Source organism: Etheostoma spectabile, chromosome 3, assembly GCF_008692095.1.
Source record: "Etheostoma spectabile isolate EspeVRDwgs_2016 chromosome 3, UIUC_Espe_1.0, whole genome shotgun sequence".
In the NCBI taxonomy this organism is placed as follows: Eukaryota; Metazoa; Chordata; class Actinopteri; order Perciformes; family Percidae; genus Etheostoma; species Etheostoma spectabile.
This window is the reverse complement of record NC_045735.1, coordinates 25,196,788-25,208,793: the sequence shown is the minus strand read 5'-3', so window position 1 is coordinate 25,208,793 and position 12,006 is coordinate 25,196,788. Positions and strand designations below refer to the sequence as shown.

The following is a 12,006-nucleotide window of genomic DNA, read 5'->3' as shown; positions in this document are numbered from 1 at the left end:
TTTGCTTCGGAATATGGAGTACAATGTCCTCATGCACTTTATTATAGTTTAGTATATTTAAAAAAAAAAATAAGTCTGGCTGTCTGGTCCTTCAACGTTTTCCATACTGCTACCAAACTCACACACAGTCACCATTTCACAATAAATGAACAAGCTTGTTAAATATATTAAACAGAGACACCCAGTGATAATGGCAGCTTTTATCATTTGATTTGATTGATTTGATTTCATCATTTAAAGAGCACAGAGGAGATTAGTCTGTGTGGAAAATGTCTTGAAATTCATAATGTCAAAGGAATTTAAATGAATGTTAGGCTTTCCCCAAAAAGTAGTCAATTTTGCAAGACAGAAATGTTGTCACTATTGATTTGTAACCTTTTAAATCAATATGGATATAACAATGTTATGCTGTAATGCAGTAAAATGGAACTCTAACCCTGCAAATGAGATTTCTGCAATTACTTTTCATAACATCTATAAAATCCTGTTCTGTGCTCTGGGATTGCATGCGTATCTACTGTGTAGGCTGAGGCCACATTTGAATGGCAGCAACAACATAAAATGTCTGAAAAGCAGATTGAATATGTTCTAAAGGCTTTTCACATAATGTGCATCTCCAGTATTTGTACTAATGACTTTAGAACAATGCAGACACTCTCAGTTGGTGTATTTAACATTTTCAGTAAGTGGTCATTTTGGGGCCAGTGCTGCATTTGGATTTGGATGCTGTAGAAAGTTATAACTATTTAAATTGAAGACATTTCTTTAATTCTTTGTCATATTGGGTTTTCAAATTATCTTATAACACAAAGCAGGACGAGGCTAGACAGGTAAAACTACTTCTCTAGCTCTAGGTCACCTTGAGTTAATGTTATGAACTAATTAGTTTTCTAACATAACAGCTTTAATTGTTTGTTATTGGTTGAGCATTTATCTTGTCCAGATGCATCGTCAGCTGTCCAATTCTCCCTTCATTTAGTTCATCATAATAACATTCGGAACACAAACACTTAAAAACACAAAACCTGAAAGGATTATCTGATGCTTTATGAAATGATCCAGTAATCATTCCAGATGTGGTAGTCAGACAGCTTATTAAACAACAGTTTGTACTCGGCAGCAGTACTCTTTAATATTAAACACTGAGTTACAGAACATGCACATACTGTATGTGTATGCTTTACACAGACTCATACCAAACCAAGCCATCATTCAGAGATCAAAAATGGAATTATAAAAATAACAGCCATCTCAGAGTACATAAAGTAAAGACATAGTGTTTCTTTTACAATTGACATTTTTACATATTTAGCTTTTGAGCAAAGCTGACAGTCAAAAAAATTAACTTCTCACATCAGACTTGGTCTGTAAAGACACAACTCAGGTTGATAACAAGTTGTTTGATCAATTTTTCTGACCGTGGTCTCTCTCTTTGATCTGTGACATTAAATAATTGGAACAAATGCTCTCCAGTGATCTACACCTTCCGTGTATACCATACAAAAGTCTCAGACATAAAGACAGTCACAATATTACAAAATAAGGCATGACATTTACAGTCTCAAACCTAATAGCGTTCCAGGTTGTAAGTTTAAATTTTAGGAAGGCTCAGCCTCCAAGTGAAATGTGTAGAAGTTAGTGCCTATTTAACAAGTCTTTGATCTCAGTAGCTCTGCAGTCATTGAATAAAAAGTATCTTGATGGCTGATTTTCACCATACATGACGTACAGGAAGCTGCACTTCCCTCTGACCTGTCTTCCTGGTACATCCTCTCCTCAGCATTTAGGGAGAAGGTATACCACTCACTGTCCATTATTTGCCCCTTTCCCTCGTCTTAACCAGTCCCTCCAGGGGGATTGTGTTTTGCCCTGATCAGCAGCTGAATTCCAAGTGGAGGAAGAGGAGGAGGAAGAGGAGGGCTGGCGTGTCCAGGTGGAGGCCGTCCTGCTGGTCCTGCGGAAGAAGGACATGCCATTGGAGGTGGACTTTTTCAGAAGATGCTCCGACTGCTGCTGGGACCGGAGCTGCTGATTGATGATGATCTGGATGTCGTCCTGAGGAGAGGTGAGGAAGAAAAGGAAATGAGCAGGAAGTTGGATGAGCAGGGACTTAACACCGTCAACACTGCCCTATCATGCAAACTCACTTTACACAGTATGGTCATCTGACCGTATCCCATTTAAACACTGCTTGGTTGTGCCAAATGTGCCATTATTGTTGCAGTAATTGTTTTGGTTCTGCACACTGGTGTTGTATGCATTTCTTGTATGTATTTATTAATATTTATTAATGTACAGGAAAATGAGAAGTCTGGCAACATATCTTAGCAAATCCCATAAAAAGACCAAAAACCAACAATGAATTGATCAAACTAACCAGAGTGTGGTCTGTAGCCAAACCCTGATAAACTGTAGCTTTTTCGACTGTCCTGTAGAGCGACATTGTTGTCCTAAAACTATTAAAAACAAATCAATGAGTCACACAGTTGCACTGGGTGACATGTTACTTCATTACAAAGAACATGGGTATTGTAGTTTATGCTGCTGCAGTAAATACTCAGAAATAGAGAGCATTGATTTGTTAACAAGAGAAACCGTGAAAATCAACAGCCTCATCCTCCAGGTGCTGAGGAGGTTATGTTCCCAAGGTTGTTATTTTTTTTTTGTGTTTGTCGGTCCCTGAAAGTAAACTTTATTTGGGTATCACCGTACAGAATAGAATAGAATATAATTCCTTCATTGTCATTATACACAAGTCAATCTCATTGCACAGGTACTGCACCTGTGCAATGAGATTGAAGCCACCCTTTACAGTGTCAACGCAAAATATAAAAATATAAGAATATAAAAATATAAAGTATAGGTAGTGCAGAGAAAAAAAGAGGGGGGGGGGGGCTGGTGCACAGTTCGGAGCCCTGAGAGCAACTACAGTATATACATATATATTATTACTACAATTTAAAGTCAGTGCTACCAAAATACTATCAACACGTCAGCTGTTCCACCAGAGGCTTTACAACTCTTGACTACTGCTATTTAACAATTAAGAGAGCTTATAAAGAATCCTAAAAATAGCAACAACAGCAACTGTGATGTCAGCTACCTAAACCTCCGTTTGTCTCAGTTTACATGCAAACAAAGTTTTCCAAAATCTCCACTCTGGACGGAGTGTTTTTTAAATTTATTTTTTAGAAAGAAAGAATCGTTTCCAGAGGTAAATTTTCCATTCGCGTGTAAATGAAGGGCACAAACAAAGAGAAATGTCTCAGTTTTTCAAAATAAACGGGGTACTATTCTGGCGGGCATATAACGGAGTCGCCAAGTAGCCTAAGCAAAAAAAAAAGAGAATTCAAAACGACAAGGCGACAGGCAGCTGCGCGTAAACGAAGGCGATACTAAGAGCTAATTTTTGGTTCAGTCACGGTAGGAGTTAAAACACGCTCGGAATGGGAATGGCTAGAAAGTAATATTCAGTTGGTTGTCATATACAATTTCATCGCTAGCTTTAAGGGTGCACATTAAATGTATTCATATTAATATTTGTGGTTTTCATTAGGCAGGAGATGTGCTTACAGATTCCAAGGTAGTTGTGACAAAGACAGCCAGACTGACTACAGTAGACTGGATGGGATGGACAAAAACTCTACAGAGAAAGGGATCTCACCTGCCAGGCCTCCAGTTCCTGTGACAACTCCAGTTTACGTTGGATGGCTTCTAATAACTGGTTGTTCAGAGACATCATGTCATTTTTACTTCTCACCAACTCGGCCTCCATCAGGGTTTTCCTACCAAGATATAAGGAAATCTCTTCAGTCACATCACGGTCACATACTGTACAAGAAGGAATTCAAATGCATAACTACAGTATGGCTGCAAGTGTAGCTTTCTTCAAGAAACCAATTAATTACACTTCTTTTTGTTTTTTGCACATGCAATCGCCTAACAGCATTTCTTTGATGTTCTTCTGAATATTCAACCCAAAATTAACAGAAATATTACGGCAAACAAAATACGTTCTTGTAAAACAAACAAATGATGTCAAAGGCATCAGGGTTTATTTGATTTATTATAAATTTCACTGAGAATTTTGATGAAAAAATGAGCTTCTCACTTGGCTATGGCTTCATCCCGGTCTCTGATGGCCTGCTGGACCACTTCAGCCTGTTCCTGCACACCCTGCAGCTTCTGCTTCAGTTCAGAGTTTTCCAGCTGCAGGTGGACGTTCTGCAAGGGAATTGTATACATCTCTCCGTTTGTACATGGAAACTATTGTATTACTTTTAACTTTCACTTAATTTTTTAACATTTTATTCAGCGCTTTGGAAAAGAAAGATCTGCATGTGTTTATATATAATTTTAAAAAAAAAATCGTTATGCCATGCACTGTATCATTTAATGTATGCCAGTTAAAGCTGGTATTATTATTATTTTTTTTTTTTTTAAAGACGATTTTTTTGGGGGCTTTTCCCTTTATTAGATAGTGACTAGACAGGAAAGGTGCAAAGCGCCGCAGGTCAGACTCGAACCCGGGACGCTGCAAAGGACTCCGCCTACATGGGGCGCACGCTTCTACTGGGTGAGCTAGAGGTTGTTTTTTTTTTGTTTGTTTTTTAAAAAGGTCACTCAATCTGTCTATGACACTAGCAAAGTCAGGAATGACACAACCAAATCCAAAGATAATGGGCCTCTATGTGCGCTGCTGCTCCCTAACAGACTGTTTGTTCATCACTAGGTTACCTGATCTCTCAGCTCCTGCTCTGCGCTCGGATTCCCACACTGATCGCCCGTCCTGTCGACAAAAGCTTGATTCAGCTCCTGGGACAGAGACATTAACAAAGAGATCAGGTTTCAGCTGTGCATTTTACAAGGATTCATACAAAAAAGAAGCTTCTGTAGTGCTGGCCTATTTTCACGGTGCTCTGAGGGGAAAAAGGGAATGGGAAGGAATATTTAGTTACAGTGATAAACACCTGCTACGGGTCTGAATGCGATGACGCACAACAGGACAATCTTATATGCTTGCTTGTGTCAAAGAGAGGCTCAGCAAAGCGTATGAGAAATCAATTGCAATAATTCAATTGGCATCCTTTGCATAAACAAGAACACACACACTTCCTCGGCATGGTTCAGTGTGACGACACTATGGTGCCTCTAACAGCAAACATGGGGCAGACACTGTGAATTAATTGATGAATGTAGTATGTGAAGAAGCTGAATGATTTGACCTCTAATAAGATGAAGAAAGTTTCAGTACAGTTGTCATTTTCTGTATCTTATTTTAGAGATGACATATTAAAAAACACCTCTCCATAAGCTGCGTTTAAAAATGAACACATGTTGTACTGTCCCACAAATATGGACTGGTTTTCTCTGCCTTTATCTATCTAGCAGACTTATTCATCAACCTCAGCACACATGGCACAAACAGCACATATAGACTTTAGAGTTGGGAGTTTTGCACATATACTCCACATATGTATACAATACTGATACATGGTTGAAAAACCCAGAAGACATAAAAGCCCCAGCATTATATTCCTGTCCTCCATTGATTTTCAAACAACAAGGTCAGCCTTTTGTTTTGCATTTCCTCTCCTGCCCACTTGCTCATTTAGTTGCTCACCTGAAGGCTGGATGCCTTTGCCAGGGTTTGGGCCACTCCCTTCAGCTGATGCAGCATGGCTTGCAGGTCCTCCTGTTGATCCACGACCTCTGACCTCTCAGAGCTGTTCAGTTCCTGAGTCAGTGGGAGCAGTAACTGAAGGATGGATCCCATTTCTTGCTTTATCTAATTGGAACCGGAAAGGAGGCATGTTGATTTATGTTAATTATGACTTTAAAAAGGGTCAACTTATCTAATAATTTTCTGTTTTTTCATGGCCAAAACTGGGTAGTTTGATGTGTTAAGTTACTCTCACAACACAATTGTTATAGCTTGGAGGGTGCTACTGTATATTAGCCTGACATTAAAAGAGATAATGTTTCAAAAACTGATTAAAAATGGTCTATTTCTTTCCCCCTTTGCCTTTTAACACGAAACTTCTTTACACACATTACGTCAGGAGTGACATCCAGTATTTACACACTGGGAGGTGAACACATTACCTCATCACTCTATTTACCTTCCTTGAGTCAAATATATTAAATGATGATAGTGATCTCATGATGCCTCAAAGATATTTTAGGTTAACTTTCATACAGCAGAAGGGATAATCATATGATATTCTATGATAGGTTTACAGACAACGTTGTAAACGTTAACCGAAAGCTGTAAAAACAAGGAAACTCTTCTACAATGTGGCTCCGACAAACAGGAAATGTGAAGTGAATGACTCATGAGTGTGTTATAGATCACATTTTCCTGCTGGAACCAAACAATAACAGTAGATACCCAGAGAGTGAGAACTACTTCACTGTCAATCTGTTTTTTTCTTCTCCCAGACATAATAGTTAGTATTATGTCCTATTTGTTTAAGGCATCTTCCCTTTGAAAATCAGGAACTTTGCATTGCCTTCCGTCAAACACAAGTCACACTGTCGCTAAGCACAACATTTTCTGTCAGCATGCAATATTTATACACTTTTTAAAATTCAACTTATAGAGGTTTCTCTGGTGCCATTATACTATTGTCTTACGGTACACGTCTTTTAGGAAATATTTTGTTTAAAAAAGTTCCCATGGCATTAAAATTTCACTTTATGATGTTTTTTAACATTAATATGCATTCCCCCAGCCTGCCTATGGTCCCCCAGTGGCTAGAAATGGCGATAGGCGTAAGCAGAGCCCTGGGTATTCTGCTCTGCGTTTAAGAAAATGAAAGCTCAGATGGGCCGATCGGGTTACCTCCCCTTTCTCTGCTTTGCTCGCCCAGAGAATTTGGCCCACCCATGAGAGTGAGACATTGTGGCTTTCATCAGCAAAGTGGCAGTTGGTCAAGGCCACACCTCCAGCCTCCACCTTGCCCCTCCCCACTCTCCTCCTCAAAAGCTACAGACTCAGAAATGGCACATACTAAGGAAAGCTCATTGTGGAACTGGCTCTAGTGGCTGTAATTCTGCACCAATGCTGAATTTTAAGAAAAGAGACTTTAGATACAGTATTAGGGACCAGTATGGTCTATATAAAAGCATCTAAAGAGCACCGTGTCATGGGACCTTTAATATTCTTGTTTCCAGTCATCACAGGAAAACATTTTCCTTTCAAAACATACATGAATCATTGTGGACAATACTTCAACAGAAAGAGCACAAAACTAACACTTGCCAACCACGGTATGGAGAGTCAGTGCAGTCAGTCCCAAACTTAGTGTAATTTACAGCCTCGTAGAGAAGGCTGGTTGCGTAATCTAAATACACTGGAGTATTTAGGGGACAGACTTACTTTCGTTTTAAACAATGACTTTCACTGTAACTGTGTTGTAAGAAATGGAAACTATACTCTGTCACTATTTGCTAATAGTGTAATATTCATAAATGTACGTATCACTGTATATACAGTATAATGTTATTTCATACATTTCCTGAAAAATCAATATTTCCCAAGACTGTAAATCTACTCAGATATGTGAAATTGTTGTGGAGTTCCGGTTCTCAAATGAGTCTGAATGAATGAGGATGATTTTGGATTCAGGAGCTCATTACTACAATTTCAGCTTCCCAGATACAACCACTGAATATGCTTTTCTTCGTCCCCTCCAAACACAAATACTCAGAACCCATGCTTTGGTTAGTTAGAGTTTGCAAGCAAACGTATTTGTTGCAGTTGTGCATAATACATCTTTTATATACATACATTTGCTCTAGTGAGTGTTTCTGGTACAAGGACAGCGTGCGCAAGAAAAATAAACTACAGTGCCCATGTTCAATGTCATGAAGGAACATGTTACCCAGTGCAACGGTGTGGCTCACTAATGTGTTTTTAATAGTTTTGGGACAATGGAGCGCTACAGGACAGAAGAACAAGCTTCATCAGGCTTTGACTTCACAGACATTTCTGTTAGTAAGAACAATTATTGGTTTTCATCTTTTCGTGGGATTTGTTGACTATGAGAAAAATGTAGAATATCTCATGTAGAGCATATATCCATCTATTTTGTTCCCTCCTTAATTTCACTGACAAGAGAATTCAGCCAAACTTTCTTCTGTTCTAGCTTGACGGTTTTAAAAACACTGTAGTCTGACCATGTTAAAAAGAGTAATCTGGCAGCGGCCCAGGTCTGATTCTGATCCCACGGCCATTTGCTGGGATTCTCCCGCTTTCCTGTCCACCTGTACTATCCCATAATAGCAGAGTAATCTGCTTTAGTACCTCTTCTTTACTGACTCCCAGCCCTGCTGTCTCCAGGCTGCTCTCCAGCTCGGACAGCAGGGAGGCGTCTCCGCGGCTCCTGCCTTCCTGCAGGGACACCTCCTCCTGAAGCTCCTCCACCTGGACTTGCAGCTGCTGTGAGCGACACCTCGCCGCCTCCACCTCCTGCCACGCCTCTGCTAACTACAAGCACAGGAAGGCACAATACGCATGTGTGAAATCAAAAAAGTATAACAAAAGACAAAGCTGAAGATAAAACTTTATGAATCCTCAGATTATTTCAGGGACGGACTGACAATCTGTGTTCGGGGGGAAAAAACTGAGGAAGTGGAGTACAGACAGAGAGTTATTTTCACATCAGCAAGAGGTACTGGTAAGTGCCAGGAAAAGGACACTAATTAGATAAACAGGCTGCCTTTATCCCTATCTTAGTGAAATGCATAGTCAGCTATCAACATGGGTGTGCATCATGATTATGAAAATGATCGTGCCGTTTAGTGCGGTCAAACTTAATGTGTTTAATGTTTCAAATTAACAGAAATTATTAAAACGCATTAGAAATGAATCGCGGGTAGATCATGATTTCACTTCGTTGTATATAAGAGGTTGCAGTGAGCTCACCTTTGCTGCTAGGGTGAAGACTATGGTATTGCATTAAATGGGAAAACACCAGACATGCATTGGTACCACTCAAATGTGCTACCAAACAAGAAGGGGGCTAAATAATTCACCAAATTTAACCAAAGTTTCAACCAAAACATCCTAGCTTGCACTTTCTGTCATCAAAGTGCAGCTTTTCCATATCTTTCATATTTGCGTTTACTATTGTGGAACTGGCAAAGACCTGTTGGTTGTTTGTGAAGGCTTCACAGACAATTGATAGGGCCTAGCCATTTTCATAATTTCACAGTTTCAGAGTAGTTTTGGTGTAGGCCTACAGAATATGTAATCCCCATGTTTAGGTACAGCAAGTAGCCTACTTTATCTCCGAAAGTGTTGTCAGTAATACTCTGTACTGTTCAGTGCAGATGTTATGGCATTGTACATTTTTGTTTTTATTGGACGGCTGAGATTATCATCATTGGTTTTGAGATGTTCCTTGCTGTGAGTACCTTGTCTGATAGGCTACAGTATTGTGGAATAGTATCATGACATCCTGGCTAGTGTCGTGTTGTAGTGTTGTGCACGGCTAGGGCCGAATGGCTGGATGATGGGCCTATTTGAGAGAAAGTCCAGGGCTGTTTTTTAGCCCCAGTCCGTCCCTGGATCATGTTGATGATAAACAGACAGGGATGGTTATGATAACACAAAAGTGCCCAAAGGCCATTTAAAAGTGCCTTTTAAAAAGCCATCATGAGAGACTAAGTAAGGTTCAGCGTGTGAGAAATCCTGACATTCCAGATTCCAACTTGCAGCCCAACATGAAACTAAACCAACACAAATGGAATCCAGAATTGCGAGGGAAATTTACAATGACGGTGACGAGGTGATTGTTTAGCAATGCTCTCCACAATTCCACAGAAAACCAGTCCGCCGGGCAGGGAGCAGACAATCTCCTTGTTATTGAAGGCTGTCTCATTCTTACACCGACCACACTAAGCCGTTTTGTGTTCCCTCGGCTGTGTGTGTGAGCCTGCTCTTGTGTGTTTACATTTGTACCTGCTGGCTGTGCTGCTGGTTGAGTTGGTCATGTAAAGCCAGGTGTGTGTGTAAGGAGGCCAAACTCGCCCTGAGCTCAGTGTTTTCTGTACACACACTCTCCAAACGCTCTTCCAGCAACTGCTCCTTTTGAGTGATACGCAGCACCTGAAAAACACACAAGCACATGGTCATATGAAAAAAATTGTTTTTTTCTCAGAATGGAAAACTCTAACTCCTACTATCCCCTTGCATCACACCTTATCAATTTACCAATGATGACATATGTGAATGTTTGGAGGTGGCCAAAATCTTTGGAAGTTTATCTCTGACTTTATTCTCCCTGGGAAAAAAACAGCTGAAGTGTAAAAAAAAAACAAAAAAACAGGTACTTTCCATCATTGTACGTAGGAATGCTCCTTTGTTTCTCGAGTAACTAAAAGTATTGAACATTTTTTGAAAAGGGTGGTTGCATAAACCATTTCCAGAGTCTCTTCTACTACCAGAAAAAGAAGTTGGACTTGCATTGGAGGGTTTTTGAAGAGACAGTTCACTGGCATTGGAAGAGGCAGCTAAAGCAAACATTTCGCGGAATAGTTAAATGAATAGTTAAATGACAGATGTTGCTTCTTTTAAATTTCCAATCAAAAAGACTAAGAATTATCAAGGTAAGACCTGTGAGGTTAATTGCATTTCTTTTTAAATTTATATAAAGACAGAAACTTAATAGGACTAAAAACTACAAACTTATTGTGGAAATGTATGTGTTGTATTTATCTAGTTTTTTTTCCTTTGAATCCTTTTTTGTGAAGTGGTTTGTCATAAATTATTTCTGTTGGCTTCCTATATGTGCTCAGATTTGTACTTTTACCGATTCACGATATTTTTCTACTATAAGATTTACTTGTGTTGCATTAAATACTTATATATATATATATATATATATATATATATATATATATATATATATATATATATATATATATATATATATATATATATATATATATATATATATATATATATATATATATATATATATGAAAAACACACAAAGACTCTCAGCCAATATTTCCCCATTGTAAATGACAGTAAACCAAAGTCAATGAAACAAGGTAAGGCAAGCTGAACCAGCAGCTGGCAACACAATCAATCAACACTTTTGACAGGAAAAAATAATATGAAAAACACACAAAGACACACTGGTGCAGTGTGTTCTGGTCATCCTGTCCGTGTGAGTACATGATGCTCTCAAGACTAGAGCATTTTACATGACCCTTTTGTTTACATTTACAATCAGTTTGGGTTTGGTTGCAACATTTAGGAGGTACATGGTGCTTGGTAGCTACCTGCTCCCTCATGGCACTGATCAGCTCCTCGTCCTGCGGCCGGTTGTGGCTTCCTTCTTGTTGGAGCTCCTGTTTCAGAGCCTGCAGCTCACCGGACATGGCTTTCTCCACCTCCATCGCCTGCACACAAGACAGAAAACACAAGACACACAAGATTCACAAATGAAAGAAAGCAAAAAGGAAAGAGAATTGTGGCTATTGAATTTAAAGGATAGCCTTCTTTGTGCCGTTTTGTTTACTTTTAGACACAAGGAGAGATTCAAGCGCAGAAAAAGTTCACCCAGCCAGAAATCAAACTCTGACCAAGAATAGTGGAATCATTGGGATCAGGCTGTTTGGATATGTCAACTTGAAACTCCAAAACAAAGCTCGCCTGAGGGATGAGCTTTGAGAGAATTGAGGCAACAATCTTAAAACAACCAAATATAGAGCAAGAGGGTTCTAAATCCTGTAATCTAGACGCAGATGAGAAGAAGCACAATATGATACGTTACAGAAAGGTGGGGATTAGGTGACTAAAATTGAACATGTGTTTTTGCTGCGAGCCCTGCAGCACAAGGAAAATGAGGAATGGTTTTCTTTACTGCCTTTGGAAAAAAATGCTCATGGTGACAATATTCCCATCTTCGAAACCCAGTAACCCCAGTGGGGTCTAAAGATAAAATCTGAGAGGTCACAAGATGATGAAAGGGGTAAGAAAGACTGTGTTGG

At 39.3% G+C, this 12,006-nt stretch overlaps 1 protein-coding gene across 2 annotated transcripts in view; it reads right to left on the bottom strand.

Annotated features, from left to right (window-relative positions):
- Positions 1 to 1,106: 1,106 nt before the first annotated feature.
- Positions 1,107 to 12,006, bottom strand: part of si:ch211-235m3.5 (BICD family-like cargo adapter 1) — an 18,379-nt gene continuing 7,479 nt past the window's right edge. Inside the window, exons 3-10 of one of the 2 annotated variants that reach the window (XM_032501779.1) lie at positions 11,296 to 11,415; positions 9,968 to 10,114; positions 8,309 to 8,491; positions 5,624 to 5,788; positions 4,738 to 4,815; positions 4,112 to 4,245; positions 3,665 to 3,785; positions 1,107 to 2,055 (exon numbers count right to left, since the gene is read on the bottom strand). In XM_032501779.1, the coding sequence (XP_032357670.1) occupies positions 1,804 to 2,055; positions 3,665 to 3,785; positions 4,112 to 4,245; positions 4,738 to 4,815; positions 5,624 to 5,788; positions 8,309 to 8,491; positions 9,968 to 10,114; positions 11,296 to 11,415 (1,200 nt within the window). In that variant the 3' untranslated portion in view covers positions 1,107 to 1,803. The remainder of the gene's footprint in view (positions 2,056 to 3,664; positions 3,786 to 4,111; positions 4,246 to 4,737; positions 4,816 to 5,623; positions 5,789 to 8,308; positions 8,492 to 9,967; positions 10,115 to 11,295; positions 11,416 to 12,006) is intronic. The other variant, XM_032501788.1, reaches the window with a different exon arrangement.